Below are 22,590 nucleotides of genomic sequence, written 5' to 3'. Positions count from 1 at the left end.
ACACAGACACACACACACACACACACACAGACACACACACACACACACACACACACAAACACCCAACCCAGAACACCTTTCCCCACACTCGACTCCCCTTTGCAGTTTAATGTTGAAGCTACAGAAAGGGAATATGTTAAGTGCCTTGCATTAGACTTACAGTGCAAACCAACAGCTCAAACGTAGAGCAAATATTGAATTATACAAATGTATTTTTGATGAAAACACACTGAACCGAAAGGCAGTAGCTCAATGTAAGAATAGAGAGAAACAAAAGAGTAATTTAGTCATTAGGGTTTAAAAGGAGAGGGAACATAATACTTGCTTAAGGGTGAATAAAAGCTCAAGATATACCTTCAGTGATACATATGGGGAAACTGATCTGCTGCAGCTGAAATGAGTAATATTTAGACTGGCTGAATGTTCAATGTAAAAAAGTATCTTGCAAATATTCTTCTACTGTACATACGTAGTGATTTTGCAATTTGGACAAATTTAGTAAATGTGCATTACTGGTTTTGTGTGTTATTAAAATCCTCCAGATGGAGGTACCAAATATTCAACAAAGCTGATGATGTGTGAACTGATGTCATTGGATGCTTATCTACACACTTTCTACGCACCCAAGCAGTACTTCATGCAGACTGTTTTGTGATGATGTGTGCTCACTGTTTCTATTCTAAAAAGAACACAATGTTGTGAAATGTACAGACAATGGTTCACATATACAATATGTGCTTACTAATGTAAAGAAGGTACCAACTAAAGTACAGTGTAAATATGGGTGTTAACTGCCAATGGGTGTCCAACAGTGACCAAACAATGTTTTTTTTCAATTTTTTCAAAGACTCTTGTTGTAATTGTCAAACTTTAGAATCTAGATCTGTAAAAGCTTTTGTGTCTAGGTACTGTCTATCCTCTTTCCTTTGTTTTCCAAACATTCTGATGACCAGTCTTGAATTATTAATAGGACATACACTACCGGTCAAAAGTTTGGGGACAGAATCCCAGCTGAGATCAGTTGCCTTTTTTTTTTTAACCAGGGCAGCAGTTTCCAGATTACATTGTGTGCTTACATAATTGCAAAAGGGTTGTTTAATGTTTTCTTAGTTAGTTTTTTAAAATAATATCAGATTAATAAACAAAATGTGCCTTTGGAAAATTGGATGAATGGTTGCTGATAATGGGAAATGTAGATATTGCATTAAAGATCAGCCACCCACTCAGATCAGCTGGTATCCTGTCTATAATGGAGTGAAATGGAAATTTGTAAGTGACCCCAAACTTTTGACCGGTAGTGTACATATTCATACATTTACTCTACAAACTTGTTTTTATATGTGTTGCAAATGTATACAGTTGCTAAGCACTAGGCGCTGTGGCTTAGATGGTTAAAGTGCCTGTCTAGTAAAAGGAGATCCTGGGTTCAAATCCCAGCAGTGCCTTTTTTTTTTTTGGTCCTGTATCTCCTTACCATGCAGCACATAAGTCTTGCACACATGTTCAATTTATCCCTTGTATGCCAGGACTACAGTTTGACCTTGCAATTTTTAAGTTGCCTTGAACGTTTGAATGTTGCAGGAGATTCCGTCATAATGAAAGCCTTTCTTTCTTCCACTTCCCATCTATCCTTTTTTACCCCGTCCTTTTCCTTTCTGTCTATTTGTCCTCCCTTTATTTTCCCATCTACAGGCTCCTCCTGGGTTGAAGAAAAATCTTCTGAGAACATATGAGTCGTGGAGTCCAGAGCAGATCAGTAAAGGTGGGCTTTTCTCTTGTCTTAAGCAAAGAAATTCTAGCAAGCTTGCAAGTTCTGGGACAGAAACTGAACAGCAGCAAATGGGGCGACAACACAGCATTCAAAAGCATTCACGGCAGAATACAGCATCCTTTATTCTCCTCCGTCTTATCTGTTGTATGTTGTTTGATGAATATATAACTGCCCTCAAGGTTTATTGAGCACAGAAACTGATAATGAAAAAACCTTTTATTCAATGCACTCCTAAATCAAATTAGCTCTTATCCAAAGAAATGTGTATTTTACCATGCTGTGTATAACTGTCGCAAATGTGCAACTAGTCTCTCCTGATTGAAATGTGTGCAGGAGGCATCCTGGCCAGAGCCCAATCATTGTTCTGTCTGGCTTGGTTCCATGCTGTCTGCCAAGAGAGGCGCAACTACATACCACAGGTAAATTACACAAACACTCCAATGTATCCTGTGTCCTGTAATGTACTGTAGCATTAAATGAAAAAGAGGAAGAATACAGCACTTGTTTAAATGTTGTAGTAGTTCTGTATGCAGAAAGAAGGCAATGGCATAAAGAAACTAACTAGCTTCTTGTTCCCTTTAAATTTTCCTACCATTGAGTTAATGCTTTTTTATGAATGCTACTAGCATTAGACGGTGTCGCATATAGATACTTAACATCAATACTTAGTATAATGTGCTTTAGAGCCCTTTGAAATTACAAACTTTTGGTTGCTTTTACTTGTGAAAACCTAAATATGTATTTTATACGCACATCATACCTTATTTCCACTCTGGTTATCACAAGGACATAATTACTGGATAAAATAAGTTTATTTGATATAGCAGTTTTTATAGACAAAGTGCGTCACATGATACAAATGAACACATGGTACACAAGACCCAAACCGTAAATGGGCAAACAGTTGGACAGGATGTTTGGTTTATATTCAGGATGTACAGTTTATATTCAGGATGTACAGTTTATATTCACATACACATCTAAACATAAAATAGCTATACAAATGACTGATTTATTTATTCCCTGGGCAGCTAATGACAATTAAAAAAAACTATACCGATTGGTATTTGAAAAGAAGAAGTTACACCGACATAGAAAGTCATCAACTTACCTGCAGAAAGGGTAATAACTACTGCTGCCAAACGATTCAAATATATAATCGCGATTAATTGCATTATTGTCATAGTTAACTGGCAGTTAATCTAAATTAATCGCACATCTTTATCTATTTTAAATGTCCCTCGATTTTTTTTTTGTCCCATTATTTTTTCTCATTTTAATGCTCTTATCAACATGGAAAAGTGGAACGGTTTTATTGAAAACAACCTTGGCATATAGCCTACTGTAGTGTTCAATTTTGCATGTAACACTCTCACTTGGAGCAAATAATCTCTCACACAGTGTAACACTGTCTATCAATAAAAGGGTGAAAACAATACTTTGACAAGGGGTCGGAGAATTTGCATCAGCTGTGTGCTTGGCCGTCAAGTGGCATTTCAGACTGGACGTGCTGCGATAATAGCTCAGTTCACAACGATAAAACACACATATCACTTTGTTCTTGTCAATGGAACCATTTGTCAACTTTAAAAAGTAAACTTTCCATTCAGAATCTTATTGGCATCCATTTCGGCGTCTCGCGCTCGCCAACCACTCAAAACGTAACGTTACTACTCTTTGGCCGGCTCGCAAGCCCAAACAAGTGTGTGTGGCATCCCTGTTGTTTTGTTTCCGGTCTAGCTAGAGCCGGTGTGGCGTTGTAGTTTTTCTAACGTTACTTGTTGTTGCAACAGCATGTGAATAATACTACAAAAGTTTGCTAGGCCAAAAAGATTGTTAATCTTGCGATAAAAGAATTGACGCCGTTAAATCAGGTTTGCATTTAGGCCGTTAATAAGGCATTTAACTGACAGCACTATTAACAACTTAACCCAGAGTTCACTTTTCTTTGTCATTACCATGCTGTTAAACCGGCAGAGGATTTGTTTGTGTATGTGTGTGTATGGCTATGTATGTGTGCATGCAACTGTGAATATAAGTCTTTGTAGTAAACTTGCTTGCTGGTCAACACGCACATGGAAAATAATATAAATAAAGCAAAATGGTCCCAGAATCAACTCAAGATGTTTGGAGACTGAACATAGTATTTTTTAATTTTGAATAACAGCTCTATTAATAAATCATCTCTACATAACAAGATAGAAGGTGTAAAGAATTACATTTTTTGCATCCCTATAGAAAACCAGACTATTTATTTTTTCATTTACAACCTTGGATGGAAATTAATCAGCCTCTCTCTCTCTCTCTCTCACTCTCTCTCTCTCTCTCTCTCTCTCTCACACTCACTCACTCACTCACTCACTCTCTCTCACTGAATCTCTGAAAAGTGTTTTAATTTGATATGGTAATGTTATTCCTCATCCAAGAACATGATCGCCTAATTATTCAAAGTCACAGCTACTTTTGTCCACTCGACCATCGCTTACTCTCAACTCACTTCATCTGCTGCCCTTTCTCCTTTTCTCATTTATTCTCTCCCTGTTTTCATCTTTTTGTGTGTGTGTGTGTGTGTGTGTGTGTGAGTGTGTGTGTGTGTGTGTGTGAGTGAGTGACAGAAAGATCAGGGTTTTGTTTGTTTGCCATAAGAGAACAAAAAAGTGGGCAGTTGTGTGTGATGAACTACTGTAGGTAGCTCACTATCTCAAGTGCTCACAAAGTAATTGAAAACATGTATACAAACAATAAACAGACGTACAGTGAGGAAAATAAGTATTTGAACACCCTGCTATTTTGCAAGTTCTCCCATTTAGAAATCATGGAAGGGTCTGACATTTTCATCGTAGGTGCATGTCCACTGTGACAGACATAATCTAAAAAAAAAATCAGAAATCACAATGTATGATTTTTGAACTATTTATTCCTATGATACAGCTGCAAATACAGTGGTGTGAAAAAGTGTTTGCCCCCTTCCTCATTTCCTGTTCCTTTGCATGTTTGTCACACTTAAGTGTTTCGGAACATCAAACCAATTTAAACAATAGTCAAGGACAACACAAGTAAACACAAATGCAATTTGTAAATGAAGGTGTTTATTATTGAAGGTGAAAAAAAATCCTAACCATCATGGCCCTGTGTGAAAAAGTGATTGCCCCCCTTGTTAAAACATACTATAACTGTGGTTGTCCACACCTGAGTTCAATTTCTCTAGCCACACCCAGGCCTAATTATTGCCACACCTGTTCACAATCAAGGCATCACTTAAATAGGAGCTGCTTGACACAGTAAGGTCCACCAGAAGATCCTTAAAAGCTACACATCATGCCGAGACCCAAAGAAATTCAGGAACAATTGAGAAAGAAAGAAATTGAGATATATCAGTCTGGAAAGGGTTATAAAGCCATTTCCAAAGGTTTGGGAATCCAGAGAACAACAGTGAGAGCCATTATCCACAAATGGCGAAGACATGGAACAGTGGTGAACCTTCCCAGGAGTGGCCGGCCACCCAAAATTACACCAAGAGCGCAGCGACGACTCATCCAAGAGGTCACAAAAGACCCCACAACAACGTCCAAACTGCAGGCCTCACTTGCCTCAGTTAAGGTCAGCGTTCATGCCTCCACCATCAGGAGAAGACTGGGCAAAAATGGCCTGCATGGCAGAGTTCCAAGGAGAAAACCACTGCTGAGCAAAAAGAACATCAAAGCTCGTCTAAATTTCTCCACAACACATCTTGATGTACCCCAAGACTTTTGGGACAACATTCTGTGGACCGATGAGACAAAAGTGGAACTCTTTGGAAGGTGTGTGTCCAAGTATATCTGGCGTAGAAGGAACACTGCATTTCATAAAAAGAACACTATACCAACAGTAAAATATGGTGCTGGTAGTGTGATGGTCTGGGGCTGTTTTGCTGCTTCAGGACCTGGAAGACTTGCCGTTATAAAAGGAACTATGAATTCTGCTTTCTACCAAGAGATCCTGAAGGAGAATGTCCGACCATCTGTTCGTGTACTCAAGCTGAGACGAACTTGGGTTCTGCAGCAGGACAATGATCCTAAACACACCAGCAAATCCACCACCGAATGGCTGAAGAAAAACAAAATGAAGACTTTGGAGTGGCCTAGCCAAAGTCCTGACCTGAAACCTATTGAGATGTTGTGGTATAACCTTAAAAAGGCTGTTCATGCTCAAGAACCCTTTAATGTAACTGAATTAGGACAATTCTGCAAAGATGAGTGGGCCAAAATTCCTCCAGGACGCTGTAAAAGCCTCATTGCACGTTATTGCAAACGCTTGGTTGCAGTTGTTGCTGCTAAGGGTGGCCCAACCAGTTATTAGGTTTAGGGGGCAATCACTTTTTCATACAGGGCCATGATGGTTTGGATTTTTCTTCACCTTTAATAATAAACACCTTCATTTACAAATTGCATTTTGTGTTTACTTGTGTTGTCCTTGACTATTGTTTAAATTGGTTTGATGTTCCAAAACACTTAAGTGTGACAAACATGCAAAGGAACAGGAAATGAGGAAGGGGGCAAACACTTTTTCACAATACTGTAAGTATTTGAGTCTATCAGCTACAATTCTGACCCTCAAAGAGTGCTTGTCTGCCTTCAAAATGTCCGCATCCACTCCATTTATTATCCTAAATTAGACTCACCTGTTTGAGGTTGGTAGCTGCATAAAGACACCTGTCCACCCCATACAATCAGTAAGAATCTAACTACTAACATGGCCAAGACCAAAGACTTATCAAAAGACACTAGAGACAATATTGTACACCTCCTCAAGGCTGGAAAGGGCTACGGGGAAATTGCCAAGCAGCTTGGTGAAAAAAGGTCCACTGATTTGTAATCATTAGAAAATGGAAGAAGCTAAACATGACTGTCAATCTCCCTCGGATTGGGGCTGAATGCAAGATCTCACCTCGTGGGGTTTCAATGATTCTAAGAAAGATGAGAAATCAGCCCAGAACTACACGGGAGGAGCTGGTCAATGACCTGAAAAGAGCTGGGACCACCGTTTCCAAGGTTACTGTTTGTAATACACTAAGACGTCATGGTTTGAAATTATGGGTGGCACGGAAGGTTCCCCTGCTTAAACCAGCACATATCAAGGCCCGTCTTAAGTTTGCTAATGACCATTTGGGGGATCCAGAGAGTCATGGGAGAAAGTCGTGTGGTCAGATAAGACCAAAATGGAACTTTTTGGTCATAATACCACTAACCGTGTTTGGAGGAAGAAGAATGATGAGTACCATCCCAAGAACAGCATCCCTAATGTGAAGCATGGGGGTGGTAGCATCATGCTTTTGGGGTGTTTTTCTACACATGGGACAGGGCGACTGCACTGTATTAAGGAGAGGATGACCGGGGCCATGTATTGAGAGATTTTGGGGAACATTTTCCTTCCCTAAGTTAGAGCATTGAAGATGGGTCGAGGCTGGGTCTTCCAACATGACAATGACCCGAAGCACACAGCCAGGATAACCAAGGAGTGGCTCTGTAAGAAGCATATCAAGGTTCTGGCGTGGCCTAGCCGGTCTCCAGACCTAAACCCAATAGAGAATCTTTGGAGGGAGCTTAAACAGCCCAGAAACCTGGCTGATCTAGAGAAGATCTGTGTGGAGGAGTGGGCCAAAATCCCTTCTGCAGTGTGTGCAAACCTGGTGAAAAACTACAGGAAACGTTTGACCTCTGGAACTCCAAAACAAAGGCTACTGTACCATATATTAACATTGATTTTCTCAGGTGTTCAAATAATTATTTGCAGCTGTATCATACAAATAAATAGTTGAAAAATCATACATTGTGATTTCTGGATTTTTTTTTTAGATTATGTCTCACACAGTGGACATGCAACTACGATGACAATTTCAGACCCCTCCATGATTATTAAGTGGGGGAACTTGCAAAATAGCAGGTTGTTCAAATACTTATTTTCCTCACTGTAAGTACACATTTACACAGTCACCTTTAAAATACCCATACAATGAAAAGGACTATATTTAGACTTTATATAAATTATTCTTACAACTGAATGCACAATCAATGCTATGTACATACATTGGCTACACAGGGTTTAAAGTACTCTGGCAGCGTGCTGGATCTCCGGCATGCGGCAATGAGGAAAAAAACAAAAATAAAAATATATTTGTGAACTTCCATGCTGTTTAATTTCTTTTTTATGTGGTGGGTTTAACCAATGATCAAACTTCCACGTACCAATGAAACAAGGTCTAGCCAATCCGATGCAAAGTTGGGCGGGTCTTTGCCAAAATGCGAGAGTGCGGTGTGGTCTCCCGGAGACCGTCTCCGGGGCAACGTTTTTCAAACTTGGAGCATGTAGATACAGCTTTAGTTGAGAAAGGAGTTAAAACCAAATGGCATGAATAGGAGGACAAGAGGAAAAGGGTGGAGAAGGGAAGCTGTTAGGCATGTAGCACTTGGTGCCTCAAATTGAGGGAAGCAAGATACACTGCCGCAGTGGCAAGAAAGTCCTTGCTAGCTTTGATCCGTGCACTCTGTAATTGGTTACCCTAGCAACAGCTACCGCTGTGACTGCGCCTTCGCTGACCAACCGCGCGCCTGTTGCATGAAACCAGGATAAGGGATTAAACCTGGATATTCAAGTTATCCTGGATGAATTTAGCTTTGATTTGGTTGCACGAAACCGTGTTGAATTAAACCCAGCCAAGTAACCATGGAGATTTATTCTTTGCGGCTAGCTTGGTCCAGAGCAGGCTAACAGCCAGGCTAAAATTAATCCTGGAGTCTCATGTGTTAGATCAGCTGCCGCTCTGATCCGAAATAAACGTGTTTAAGTTTTTCCGTTGTGTTCTGCATGTTTTCCGATTTATTTTTATTAACATGCATTATTTTTCACTATTGTTGTCACAAGTTTAAATCCCTACTATAGCAGTTGTTTAGATGGTTAGAAGTTGTTGCACTGGCACCCAGTTGCGGAGTGGCAATCGGAAAGTCAAGACTTTTCCGATTGTGCCCAGTGGCGGCTGCCTGCTGGCAGACCTGCGCATCGCAAAAGCGTCCACTCTCTGTAGCGCAAACTGCCTTGACAAAGCTGTCTGGAATCAGCATGGCTATTGGCTATATATTATTTATGTGGTTATTTATAACGGCCTTGTCCCAGAGGTTAGACGTCTAGCTATATGAAAAGCCAAACAATGCAACGTTTTTAATAAATGTACATGAAGCAACTAATTGCTACAACAAAATTTCTTTTTTAATGATGACCTGGCACAAGTAAGATCACAACCACCCCCCCCAAAAAAAACAAAAACAAAAAAAACTAAAAACAAACAAAACAAAGCCCAACAACATTTCAGTCTCAGGAATTGTTTTTCTTCACTTTAAGCCTTGCTTACATGCATGAACACAATCTGAAATCTCAGATGGTGTCATCAAATGTAGTAGAAACATACTCCACTGCCTGTGATTACACAGTTGAGCACAAAATTACTGAACAAACAACATATTATTAATCATTCAAAGAATTACTGAACATGCCTACACACTTTTCCTCCACGCCTCCCATCATCCACCTACAGCATCAGTGGCCAGATTACAACTGCTGATTGAATAGCAGTGAAGTGCAATAAACACACTAACTGAGACTGCCTCACACTCAATTATTTTTTAACACTTATGTGATTTTTTTCATCCTTCTTAGATAGTCAGTGTTGTTATGCTGTGTGTGTGTTTGTGTGTCTGTGTGTGTGTGTGTGTGTGCGTTGTGCATTTGTTGTGCATTTGTCCATATGTGTTTATGTTGTTTTCTTTTCTGACGCCTCATTGCTTATGTCTTCACTCCATGTAGTCTAAGGCAGAGTGTATCATGTCTCTGTATTTGCAAAAACTGGACAGATCTTGATTTACTCACTAACTCACTACCATTACGGGAGGTTTGCTTGTGACCAGACGGTAAAAGTTGAGGAAGTGAATAGTTGTCTAATAGCAGTATCCTTCACTTAACAGCTACTGGGGTTTTTACCTTCTGCAGGTTTTTAAGGAATTTATATTGGGGCTGTATTACAAATCCTTCAGTGTGTTGGGTTACTGAAAGGTATCAATAAGTGTAAATGTGTAATATTTGATTTGATCATTACAGATGCAAGTATATGTATGTATATGTTTTAATGGTCTGAATTTTTGCTTAAAATGAGAACCACAAGAGAAATTAAATTAGATTGAAAGATTGTTGATAAACACATTTATGTCATTAAGACTGCAAAGTTTAAGAAGGACATGGAATATGTTTGAGGGATGATAGTTCAATCCTCAAACACTGTGTGGTGTGAGATTACTGTTTGGTTGACAAATTATAAAAGTAACCCATTAGTACTTGAGCTAGTGTCGTGTACATGTAGTAAAATAAATGTATTCAATTTTTTGTATTTATTCCCCTTCCTCTGTGCTTTACCCAGGGTTGGACTAAGTTCTATGAGTTTTCTATGTCGGACCTCCGTGCTGGCTTTGAGATCATCGACAGGCTTTTCGAAGGTAGGAGGGCTGGTAACAAACATTACAATGCAGTGGAGAGCTCTGCTCTGTTTCTTTGCAATTACCTCTTTAATTTAAACTTCCCCTGATAGAGCATGAGCTGCACGATGCAGCATTTGCATTTCTATGCAGTGCACATGTAATCCCTTCATTGTATCTCCCTATCTTTCTGGACGCGTGTGTGTGTGTGTGTGTGTGTGTGTGTGTTTGTTTGTGTGCACGTTAGCCTACGTTTGTGTTTTTTTGTTCTGTGTGCACTCAATACATACTGTATGTTTATAGCTTTCTTTGTGTCTGTGTGTCCAAGGGGGTAAACCTTTCCAGTGGGAGTTTGTCCATGGCCTGTTGGAGAGTGCCATATATGGTGGACGGATTGACAACCCCTCAGACCTCCGCATCTTACGCTCATACCTGGAGCAGTTTTTCTCTGCCCGTCTCCTCTCTTCCTCCAACTCAGCTGGTCAGAGAAAGAGCAAAGGAGGAACACGCTTCTTTCCACCTCAGATCAGCATCCCGAACTCCTGCTCAGTATTGGTAGGTTGTCAGGTTGACACAGTGGTGTAACACATGCAGCTAATAAGCACACATTTAATTTTGCAGTTGCAGGCGAACAGTAGGTGTTGTATGTATAGCTTGCAAATATTTTCAATAATTGAATTGCTGCAAAGAAATAATAGGAGCGCTGTTTTTTCTGTACTTTAAATGATGGTTGTAGGTGCACTTAGAGATAAGCAAAAACAATTCAAAGACAGGGAATGGAATTAATGCACCCAGCTTTTCACTGACTGGATTTACTATTGGTGGTTTGGTCAGTATTTAAGTTGTGTTAGCTTGATTTTAAGTATACAGGTATATAGTATACACAAAGAATAAGGGGGCACATGCCTGACAGCATTCATAAGATGTCTTTTTAATTGAAGTAGAGCCGTTAAAAGATCATTTGGTAAGCAAAAAAAGTCATTAAGGAAATCTATGAACTTTTTATATTATTTTGACAGTCATAGAAAGCAGGAGTTTAGATTTAATATTTAAATTACTTGCTCGTGGCAAAATGATTGTGTCAAACAATACAGTACAACCAACACACCTAATGAAGGACAATATAGCATTCCTTATCCTATACTTCCACATTGCAATTTAAAAAGAATGCTTCACGTTTTTTTAATAAAGTGGCTTGTGCTGGAAATGTGTCTTAGAGCCATTATAAAATAGGCAGCATGTTCACCATCTGTCTCTCTTTATATGGGCAAGTGGGTGCATTTCTGTGTGTGATCTGTACTGTATCGGTCTGTGTGTCTTCCCAGGATTATCGCAGCGTAATAGAGAATCTCCCAGAGGATGACAGACCTGCATTCTTTGGTCTGCCTGCCAACATAGAGAGATCCTCCCAGAGAATCATAAGCTCTCAGGTGCACTCAAGCACAGACACACACACTCATACATACAGCTACCTGCTTTTTACCACAAAGACATTAGAGGGTGACAAAGAATCCAATTGTCGCTCCCGTCCCATCCCATCCCAAGCCCGCCAAAATACTCACGGCATATCCAGATTACGTGACTCCTCCCCCCCCCCCAAAAAAAGAATCCTGTCCTGCGATATCCCAAGATAAACTCCCAAATCCCAGTCCCTCTCCCGTTTCCTTCCTCAAGTTTTTTTGTTATAAAGTATTTGAGTCTGGAGAGAGACTGGTTGACCGTTGTCTCCTCTGTCACTGATTTTTAAAATAGTATCCTGCATTGTCGTTGTTTGTGCATCTTTTTCCACGTCTGATTCCACCCACGTCATGAATGGACTTGACTCATCCGACTACTACCTAACTATTATTAAGCTGCACACTTTAAACAGTCAACTATCACACCACTTAGTTTCCCCTGGTGGCGTAGCAACAATTTTTGAGTTTTAGTTTTGCCACAAACATAGGCCTATTATAGCCTTAACTTCCTCTTGTCACTGTGATTCAGTAATGACTCTGTGTAGTTTCATATTTATATATTTTTTTCCTAAAACTAAATGCCACGCAAATCTTCCGGCTCCTTCCCGCCCGCTCCCATTGATTTTATTGCTCTATTTATTATCATTCCCTGTCATGTTACCAGCAGTGAGATTGACTACTGTCACTACCTCGGGAATCCCGAAAAATTTTCACCCTCTAAAAGACATACACACACCATCGCAACAACCTCCATCACTCCCTCAGAACTGCAGAGATAGAAACACAAAGGCGAACACACACATACACACACACACACACACACACACACACACACACACACAGGGAAATTAACATATATAGCAGGAATAAACACAAGCATGTGGATCTGGTCAATATAGATACTGGTGTTTTCTAGCTTCTGGAACTTAACACAAAGCTTAATTTGGTGAGTCAGGTCGAAGTAGTTCTTCATTCCTAACTTTTTCACTTTCACTGCGCTCTTTGTACAGGAAATCAATTTTTCTCTTAAATACTGTTCTAAATACATAGCTGATTACTTTACCAGATTGTATGTGAAACCTGTGCAGTTACAGTGTGTGGCATTACACTTCTTTGTGTTTTATCAGTCAAAACTCTGTATACTGTACGTGTGTAGCGTGTGTGCGTAGTGTTTGATGGTTACTGCAGATTCCAATGTAACTCAACGCAACGCAACACAGTCTCACATATGCACCTAATGTGCTCATTGACTGTGTGTGTATGTGTTTAAGAGAGAGAGAAAAATTGAGATTGTTTGAAGGAGAAACAGGATGTGTAAATGACACACTTCTCTTTTTTTGTGACCAACTTTTTATTTGTTTCTTGTATGATTCACAAACACATATGTCCATTCATACTGTCAGTAAGGTCTTCTGATCCCTGGAACCACCAACCTAGTTTCACACAAGGTGTAGGCGTGTGTGTGTGTGTGTATGTGTGGATAAGTGCCCAACCCACAGACAGTTACAAGGGTCTTTAGGGAGAGGAGAGGGCAGAGAGAGAGAGAAAGAGCCTGAACGTGACAGTGACAAATGACAGCTGAAGGGGAGATGATCAAAAGTCAGGGAGATAGGTGGACAGAGGCCCGGTAACACACACACACACACACACACACACACACACACACACACACACACACACACACACACACACACACCACAAGTGAATGTGTTGGTGGATACCATTTAAAAAAAGAAGCCATAGGCTCAGTGGGAATAACCTTACATGGGTCAGAGGGATCCTACATGACCTAACACGGGATAGAGGGATCCTACATGACCTAACACGGGATAGAGGGATCCTACATGACCTAACACGGGATAGAGGGGTCCTAAATGGTCTTACAGACATGTGTTCTTATGTCCAATACAATTGATGAGTGAGTATTTTGAGTATAAGTATTGATTAGCAGGTGGATGTTTATCCCTGGGATATTATCCTACTAAAGATAACATGTTTCAAGACGATATCTTTTCCCCCATCTTTTCCAAATAAATGACCTGTCTCTGAATGTACTTTTGTTCAGTGATAGCGCAATTATATAAGTAGGTACAATAGCACCCGTGCTTGTGTTTGTTACTGCTCCGTAGATGTCTTCATTGAATGCCATCTGAGAAATAGTCCCCTGATAAAATACCCTGAACCACAATCCTGGATTACATTGAATTAAAGTGAAAGCCTTAATTAACATGACTGCACCCAGTCCGATTAGAACCGTGCTCCCTTGCACATAAACATTGTCCTGTGAATTTTTCTTCCCGGTTGGTTATTACGGTAAATGCAGTTGCTGGCTGATAGTCACTGGATGAAATAAGAATAAATCTCGACATATTAAAACCCCAATATATTTTAAATCTCCATCCTCAAATTCTTATATTTTTTAATGCTGTCCGGGTGAAGTTGTAGATTAGCTATATAGCCCCCCGTGCTCTCTCTCTTTCTCTCTCTCTCTCTCTCTCTTTCTCTCTCTCTCTCTCTCTCTCTCTTTTCTTCCTCTCTCTTTCATACAAACAAACACAAACACACACACACATACACACATATATGCACACTTTCCCTCCTGAGCAAAGAAGATAAAGCAGGTGTTAGTAAAGAGTTCTCCTGGACCAAATGCAAGCCTTTTATCAGACACTTTGCCTTTCCCATGACAGACACACGTGTATAGAAACTCACACTTATGCACAAACCCAAACACTGCAGTCATGATAAAAATGCTATCCAAGACTCTGAAGCCCGGAGCTAACTATGCTTGATTAGGTGTGTAAAGAGCTGTTAGGAATTGTGTTTGGGGTTTGAGCATTTTTCACTTGGATTGGATTCCAGGATTTGAAACAGTGTTGACTGTCACTGGAGAGCGTAGCAACTAGTGGTGTCAATGACATTTCATTACAGTACGTCTAGAAGAACTAACACAGATTTTTTTTGTTTTAATGCCATACCTTGCTTTTGCATGAAATTAGCAAATGTGAATATTTATTTGGTATTTACATTTTTACAATTTGTTCTCAAAAAACAGGGTTGATTGTTTAAAATGTGAGCTTTTTATCATTATACAAAGTTCTACATCCAATTAAGGGATAGAATGACCATGCAAGGAATAACCATTTTTTTGGGCGACCTTTTCTAACAGGACCTGTTTTAGAAACAAATACAACACTCTGTGCTAATTTAGGAAACAACTGTGTCATTTCACACCTTTGCTAAAGTTCTGTTTGTTTATTATTAATTGACTCACAGGTGATTTCCCAACTGCGTGTCCTTAGCCGCTCAGTAGCGGTTGGTTCAAAGTTTGACAGGGAGCTCTGGTCGAATGGACTTTCACCCGTCCTTTACTTGTGGAAAAAACTCAATCAGGTCAGTTCTTTTTTCCAGTTCATGTTTCCTACATTTCTTATTGCTTTCACTAAACTGAAAACTCTCCGGACACAATGAAGCCCTGTGCTAAGCTTCGCCTACACATTGATTACAAAATTTAAATATCTCTCAATATGGGACTCTTAACTTCGTGCCCTTCAAATTGGAAAAACAATACTATGTTAAGATGCCTCGAGATCATATTATCTCCACATCATTAAAATGAGTGATTTACTTTGGCTGTCATCACCTCAAATTCTATCATTTCTAAATTCACACATGTCTTATTCCATGTGTCATATAACTAATAATATTATAGTATTAACAAATAGATAAGTAATTCGTTTTTGTACTTCTTTTCGAGCTTTGATAGTTCCATGCTAGTCTTTATTTGTTTGTAAAATCGTGTTTTAACTTTGTTAATACACCAGCAGCTACTCTGTGGAAGCTAATTGAAAATTAGTAGAGTCTAATTGAGCACTGTGTGTGAGATAGCCACTGGCTTGGCTTGTCATGCAGCGCTGCTGTGTGCCGTTGCTTGGAGACCGGCCCCTTATCAAATCAAAAGGACATCTACCTCTGTATTAAATAATTTAGCCCCCACATTCCCACTCTCTCGATCTACCTCTCTTTTATTCACTCTCATGCCAAAAATCACACGTGCTCTCCCTCTCCTTTTCTCTCATTTGCAACTATTCCTCCCTCTCTGTCTCCCCCCCCCCCCCCCCCCCCCCCCTCGCTCTCTCTTTCAGTCCCTTGCAGGCAGAGCTGTTTTGTACCCGCTGAGAAGAGAATGATTGACTGTGTAAATTGTTGCCATTGCATCACTAGCTAGCTTCCCATAGATCACAATCTACCTCTGACTGCTTTCAATTAACAGGCCTTTTGTCGTCAACTAGCCTCTGTGTTTGACCATCAGCTAATGTGTCTTCCCCGCTTTTGTGTCTATAAACTCTGTGTGCATGATTTTGTTTGTGAGTGTGAAGATATGCATGTATTAATTTTGACAAAACTTGATGTAGTCTGGATTGCAGTGAGGAGCAAGAGACTGCAGAGACGATGAACAGAGTTTGTTTGATTGTTAAGTTACATTTTTGAGTACAGATGACAGCAGAGCTGTAGTCAAGCTGAATCCTGCCCTACTAACTTTTTTTTTCATTGTGTTATTTATCTTTTGCTCTCCATTTCTCTGCCTCTTACTGAGTAGATGCATAGTAAAAAAACAGGAATCAGGTACAGAGTGTGACATCTGCAACACAATACAACAAGATATCAGAGTGTGTGCACATTTGTTTTTATCTATGTATTTGTGTTCGTACACACCTGCAAACAGGTACTTTTTTTCAACTAATATAAAGAAATTGCCCCCTGGTTTGCACTGCAGAGAGAGCGAGACAATTCCCCATTTGGTTGCATTTTAAAAGTGTGGAAAAACCAAGAACAGTACAATTTAGTTAATGTATGCTGAGCTAAGGAAAGATATACAGTCGTAATGGAGGAAATCATTTAAAAGAAAACCAATAGCTTGGTGATGCACAGCATCAGTTACGAAATATGGTTGTGCTTGTGTTTAGCCACCAATTTGAGTAGACTAACTGTTAATGTAATGTTAACAATGCTTTAGCGATATGATGAACATAAAGCAATGTTAGGACAGTTGTACAATATTATACAGCAGTCCTTGAAGCAATGTAAAATATCTATTGAGGTAATTAGTATTAGGCTTGTCTAGTTATATTAGCTGCATTGTCTGTAGACAAAATATGGATTTCTTCCTTCCTTCTGCACAACCTTTTTTATACGTGCCTGTAGCAATCTATCCGTCTACTCTGTATATATGCCGATATGTCTTTTTGTCTGTCTTCTGTCTGTCAGGGTTCTACTCTGATCCACCAAAAAGTGTCTCCACCTACAGAAGGCCAGGGATCACCCATCCTGTCATTTATCGCTCTGGAGCAGTTCAACGCCATCCGCTTGGTCCAGGTGTGTCAGATATTCATTGCTCTTAATAACTACAAACATTTTACTTCAGAAAAAATCGCTACCCCTGCATTACATTGTCACAATGGACAACATTCTCTTTTGGGTGGTTTTTAATAAAGATTTGTCATTTGTCATAACTTTTACCATATAGCATAGAGCTTGTACTTTGCAATACTGTAATAATAATAATAAATGAGATGACATGTTCAATTATTTAAGTGCCCATATTATGAAAAACATTTTTTTTGGTGTCTGTGGTGCATCCACAAGCATACAAACTTTGATAAAAAACTATCTGTTTCTTTCTATGCTGTTTTGAGTAAGTCCCCCAGCTAATCCTGTCTTGTACTGACCAAAGTAGGAAATAACGTTAGCTAGCTAATGCTCCTGCGCATAAGTGACTCCTAACAAAGATAGTTTTGAAGTCAGATTCTCACTCTGGAGCTAAAACAGAGACCCAAACTCACAGGGTGAAAAGATTGTATTTTTGTACATTGCTGTACAGTACAACCAAAATATGGTGTTTTTGAAAATGAAACCATGTAAACCTATTCTGGTACAACCTCAATATACAATTATGAACCTGAAAATGAGCATTATATGGGTGCTTTAAAAGAGTTATGGAAAATGGGCTTTGCTTCACACACATGCATGATATTAGTGTGAATCAGGACTAGTTGGATAATGTATTTCAACTTCTCCTGGACTGCTCATTTAAACAGCAGTCTGTATGTAACTTGTTATCATGGGTACTTAATACTTTCCTTAATGCAAGACACTACTTGCATTTGATTTTTTTTAAGACAGCAAAGTAATCAGATGAAAGTAAGGAGCTCTATCAGTCAATCACAGTGCTGGCCAGTTCCCAGCATTCAAATGTCAGATGTCAAAAGACACCCCAGGTACCAATGCACTAAAACTTTGGCACAGTATGTAAACTTAACTGTAAGTGTTTTCACAGAGCATTCACCAATCCCTGGCTGCACTGAGCAAAGTCATTAGAGGGACCCAACTGCTAACTCCTGAAGTCCAGAAACTGGCCACTGCCCTGCTCAATCAAGAGGTAAGAAAGGAGAAAGAAGGAAGGGGAGTAAAAATGGAATACATCTCTCTTCAGTATATAGTTTATGAGGTGAAGTGTAAAACCCTCCTATACTGTGATGAAGTTGAGACCACAGGAGCATGCATATGCTATACAGAGCTGACTTGTAGTCATCTAGCAAACACTGCATGTGTCCTCGTGTGTGTCCCCAGTCTTAGATGAGGATAAAGGGAATATGATGAGGTTAAGAGGGAGAGATACACAAACAACCCTTTGCTTCTTTTATGTTTGTCATCTCCTGAGAGCAGCCTTGGGCATAATTCCCTCTCCACAGCTTTCCTCCTCTCTCTTTTTATGTTATTAAGCAGGTCTTTAGTCTCATCCCCGTCCCTCTCCCAACCAACTTTCTCTACTCTCTCATCTCTCATGTTTTCCTCTCACTTTCCTGGTCTCTCTCCCCTCTACATATTCATATTCGTACATATTCCTTTACTAGTACAGTGTAATCTACCAGGTAGGGGGCTATTGATAAGAATACTTTTCCAATAAACAACAGGAAACATGATATGGAAATGCATTGAACTATATCATATTTGAATAACTTATAAAAGACACAATTCTTCATGTGTAAACTTAAAAATTAGGTGTCCATTATAATTATTTATTTAAATATGACCCCTTACAAATCCCACCACCGTAAACATTGTTCCAATACACTGCTTGCTTACGCTGCTAAATCCGTGTGTCACCGTAAACCTAGGATCTATCTGGTGAGTTTCTACAACACCTCATAGTGCTTTTTGACTAACTTCCTGTAAAATACTCAGGATATAAAACAGATGAGCTCTCATTTGTGTTTTGCTAGTTAATAAATGCCCTCCCCCCATGATTTAAACTGTTAATCACTTCCTGTGACCCAGCAGTAGTGAGCACAGCTTTTTTCCTTGATGATAATTTCTACGACCCATTTTTAGACGTTCTGTTTGTGTTATGCATAATCAAATTGCAGCATTCCAATGAGTTGTTTAATAATCAAACAGATGCATTTTCTTAGTTTTGTAGGTCAGTGCAACTTTGTAGAGTTTTACCATGGCCTGTTTTTTAAATTCCAATGATTTGTTCTGACCCAAAATATGGTCACAGGTTTTTTCTCAGCTATTCTCACCCGCTGTAAACATATTCTTCATATATTTTTAATTCAATTTCAACTTTATTTTTAGTATGAATTCATAACAAGAGTTTTCTCAAGACACTTTACGGATAGAGAAGTCTAGACCACACTCTAGAATTTACAAGGACCCAACAGTTATACTAGTTCCCTCCAGAGCAAGCAACAGTGCAACAGTGGCGAGGACAAACTTCCTTTTCGGAAAGAACTTTGGAGAGACCCAGGGTCTTGGTAGGCGGTGTCTGACGGCTGACGGCTGACTAGGGTTGAGATGAATAGTGGCAATAATAGTCGCAGTAAAAGATAATGAACAGTGATTAAAAATAGTAGTTTGTAGTAGTTTATGGCATAGCAGGGCACTGTGCGGCATTACAAGGCAGAGCAGAGCGTAGCAGGGCACCGCAGAGCGTAGCAGGACTTAACAGGGCATCGCAGGACGTGTAGCAGGACCACAGTGACAGCTGCAACCATGATTTTGGAGCCTCCCTGATCATAGGAAACATGCTGGGGGGAAAAGAACATACGGATTATGGGGAATGACTCCCCAGAGCTAGGTTAGTAACAGGAATTTCTGGGACTTGGATGCACACAAATTGAGAGATAAAGGAGCTGAGTGTGTCAAAGGAAGTCCCCCGGCAGTCTACAACTATTACAGCATAACTAAGAGAGACAGGGTAAAGAGAGGAGCTTGGTCAGGCTGTACTGCCCTGCATCTCTGTAGTTTTAATATATTATTGATTATATGGTAGATGAATCTGACAGCTCTGACCAGAAGCAGGTGGGCCGGGTTAAGCGGATGCTGCGACTCATTACTCCCTAACTATAAGCTTTATCAAAGAGGAGAGTTTTAAGTTTACTCCTAAATTTTGCTATATTCATAGATATAATTGGGTGTCATCCACATTAACTGAGTGTTTCCAAATAAAATTGCCTAGTGGAAGCATATTAAAGGAAAATAAAATTGGTCCAAGCACTGAGCCTTGTGGAACACCATGGCTAATTTTTGCGTACTTTGAGGATTTGTTATTATCATTAACATATTGAGATGGATCGGATAAATATGACTTAAACCAACTTAGTGTGATTCCTTGAATGCCAACTAAATTCTCCAGTCCCTGTAACATGATGGTATGGTCAGTGGTATGGTCAATGGTATCAAATGCAGCACTAAGATCTAGTAAAACAAGTATAGAGACAAGTCTTTTGTCTGCAGCAGTTGGAAGGTCATTAGTAATTTTACTAGTGCCGTCTCTGTACTATGATACTTTTAAATTCTGACTGAAAGTCCTCAAGTAAACTATTGCTATGCAGAAAATCAAATAACTGATTAGCCACTACCTTCTCAAGGATCTTGGAGAGAAAGGGAAGATGAGACATAGGTCTCTAGTTTGCTAAGACCTCAGGGTTGAGAGAGGGTTTTTCAGGCAAGGTTTTATCACAGCTACTTTAAATTAATGTTGTACAAAAGCTGTTAATAAAGACATATTGAAAGCTTCATTCAGTAGCCTCGTTGGGATGTGGTCTAAGACAGGAAAATGGCTTAGCTGAAGAGACCTTAGACATTAATTGTTGAAGGTCAATAGGATCGAAGCAGTCTTATATGTCAGGTCTTGTTGTTCTTTCTAGTGCTTTTAAAGGTTAACCGTTAGAAATTTCTGAAGATGATGAATTTTGTTACAATTTTATCATTAAAGAAGCTCATAAAGTCATCACTACTCAGAGCTATAGGAATAGATCTGTCAGCCCGGCTATTGTGCAAAAAAAAAAAACTTGGGTTGTTCTTATTTTCTTCTATTAGTGATGAGTAATCGTCTGATCTGGCATTTCTGAGGGCCTTCCTCTAAATTTTCAGACAATCTAAATGAGATTTTTCCAGTTTGGTGGAACGCCATTTACTTTTAAGTTTTTGTGAGATTTGTTTTAATTTGCGAGTTTGAAAGTTATACCAAGGCGCTAGTTTCCTTTGTGTCATCATCTTCTTTTTGAGAGAAGCTACAGAATCAAAAGTCATTTGTAGGTAGGTCGTAGCACAATCTACAAATTTATCAATTTTTACATTCATTCCCCAAAAGACCCAAGCAGGACTGTCTTGTTGCACGATCCAAATTTTCTTAGAAATGTGCCTTTTTCAGGATTGTGCTTGCTAGCTCAAAGTTGTTGTTGTTTCCCTAGGAAAACAGAGTTTAAGAACACAACACAAAGAAAGAAGAAGGCAGTGGATGTCACGCAATTTTCCTGGAAATGTATTTCCGTTAAACCAGACTAAATTAGTTACAACTCTTCAGATTGAAGTCTCCAACCACATGGCCTTATGTGCTACACTTCTGTTTTAACCAACCATCACTGATTAGCAGGGCTGTCAAACGATTCATTTTTTCTTAATTGCTAAATTTCTACTGTTAATCACAATTAATCACATGTTTTATCATATGATTAAAATTCTATTATTTTGCATTTCAGAAGTGTTTTTCAGAAGTACATATTAACAATGGAAAGCAATTATTACCGGTGTATTTTGATAGGGAATCAAATGAATGCAAAAATGTTACTAAAAATCCCTGTCCTTACACCACAGCAATATTATACAAATATAGCAATTATACAAGCAATTTACAGGTTGGCAACTAGCACTCTCCAAAATAGTGCTTTGCCTAAGCCCGCTAGCAATCAAACTTTGATAATATTGTAGGTGGTAGCTCAAGCTTGACGTGCTTTGGTGGTATTTTATTTCGGCTTTACACAATGCGCATATATCTTTCTACTTGTCTACTGAGCCGTCCAAGAGTTTTGGAAAATAAAAAGCACCATTCAGAATTGTTTTGCTGCTGTCTTCCTCCATCATGCCTGCAGCAGTAGGATGTGTGTTACGAGGAAATATGGCAACTTGATGCAGGTGCGGCAAAGGGTCAAAATGTTAGGCATGACAGCCCTACTGATTAGACTAAGCTTCAACCAGAGAGGAGGAAGAAAAACAGCTGGTGATGTGATTTATATATTTGAAAAATTGACCATTTTGTAAAGGTATGGCAGGCACAGCTCTGGAGGGATTAGCTTCATTGCCCCTCTGCTCAGCTGTGCAGTAAAAAATAATTAGATACTTGGAAACTACTTAAGCATCACAAGAGAGCGCTGCAAAACATTAAAAAAATATCACCACAAGACATTAGGACTGATGCAGAGATAGCTTTTTGATTTAAAGTGCTCATATTATGCTCATTTTCAATTTCATAATTGTATTTAGAGGTTATATCAGAATAAGTTTACATGGTTTAATTAAA

The 22,590-nt window shown here is 39.3% G+C and overlaps 1 protein-coding gene across 4 annotated transcripts in view; it reads left to right on the top strand.

Moving 5' to 3' along the window:
* The window catches only part of LOC117941785 (cytoplasmic dynein 2 heavy chain 1), a 102,874-nt gene that overhangs the window by 72,807 nt on the left and 7,477 nt on the right, over positions 1–22,590 (top strand). For all 4 annotated transcript variants that reach the window (XM_034866902.1, XM_034866901.1, XM_034866903.1 and 1 more), the window contains 8 exons: positions 1,693–1,762; positions 2,105–2,190; positions 10,215–10,290; positions 10,598–10,824; positions 11,595–11,699; positions 15,003–15,119; positions 16,995–17,102; positions 18,064–18,165. In XM_034866902.1, the coding sequence (XP_034722793.1) occupies positions 1,693–1,762; positions 2,105–2,190; positions 10,215–10,290; positions 10,598–10,824; positions 11,595–11,699; positions 15,003–15,119; positions 16,995–17,102; positions 18,064–18,165 (891 nt within the window). The remainder of the gene's footprint in view (positions 1–1,692; positions 1,763–2,104; positions 2,191–10,214; positions 10,291–10,597; positions 10,825–11,594; positions 11,700–15,002; positions 15,120–16,994; positions 17,103–18,063; positions 18,166–22,590) is intronic.

Source organism: Etheostoma cragini, chromosome 3 (assembly GCF_013103735.1).
Source record: "Etheostoma cragini isolate CJK2018 chromosome 3, CSU_Ecrag_1.0, whole genome shotgun sequence".
Taxonomy (NCBI): Eukaryota; Metazoa; Chordata; class Actinopteri; order Perciformes; family Percidae; genus Etheostoma; species Etheostoma cragini.
This window is presented reverse-complemented; position numbering and strand designations above follow the sequence as displayed.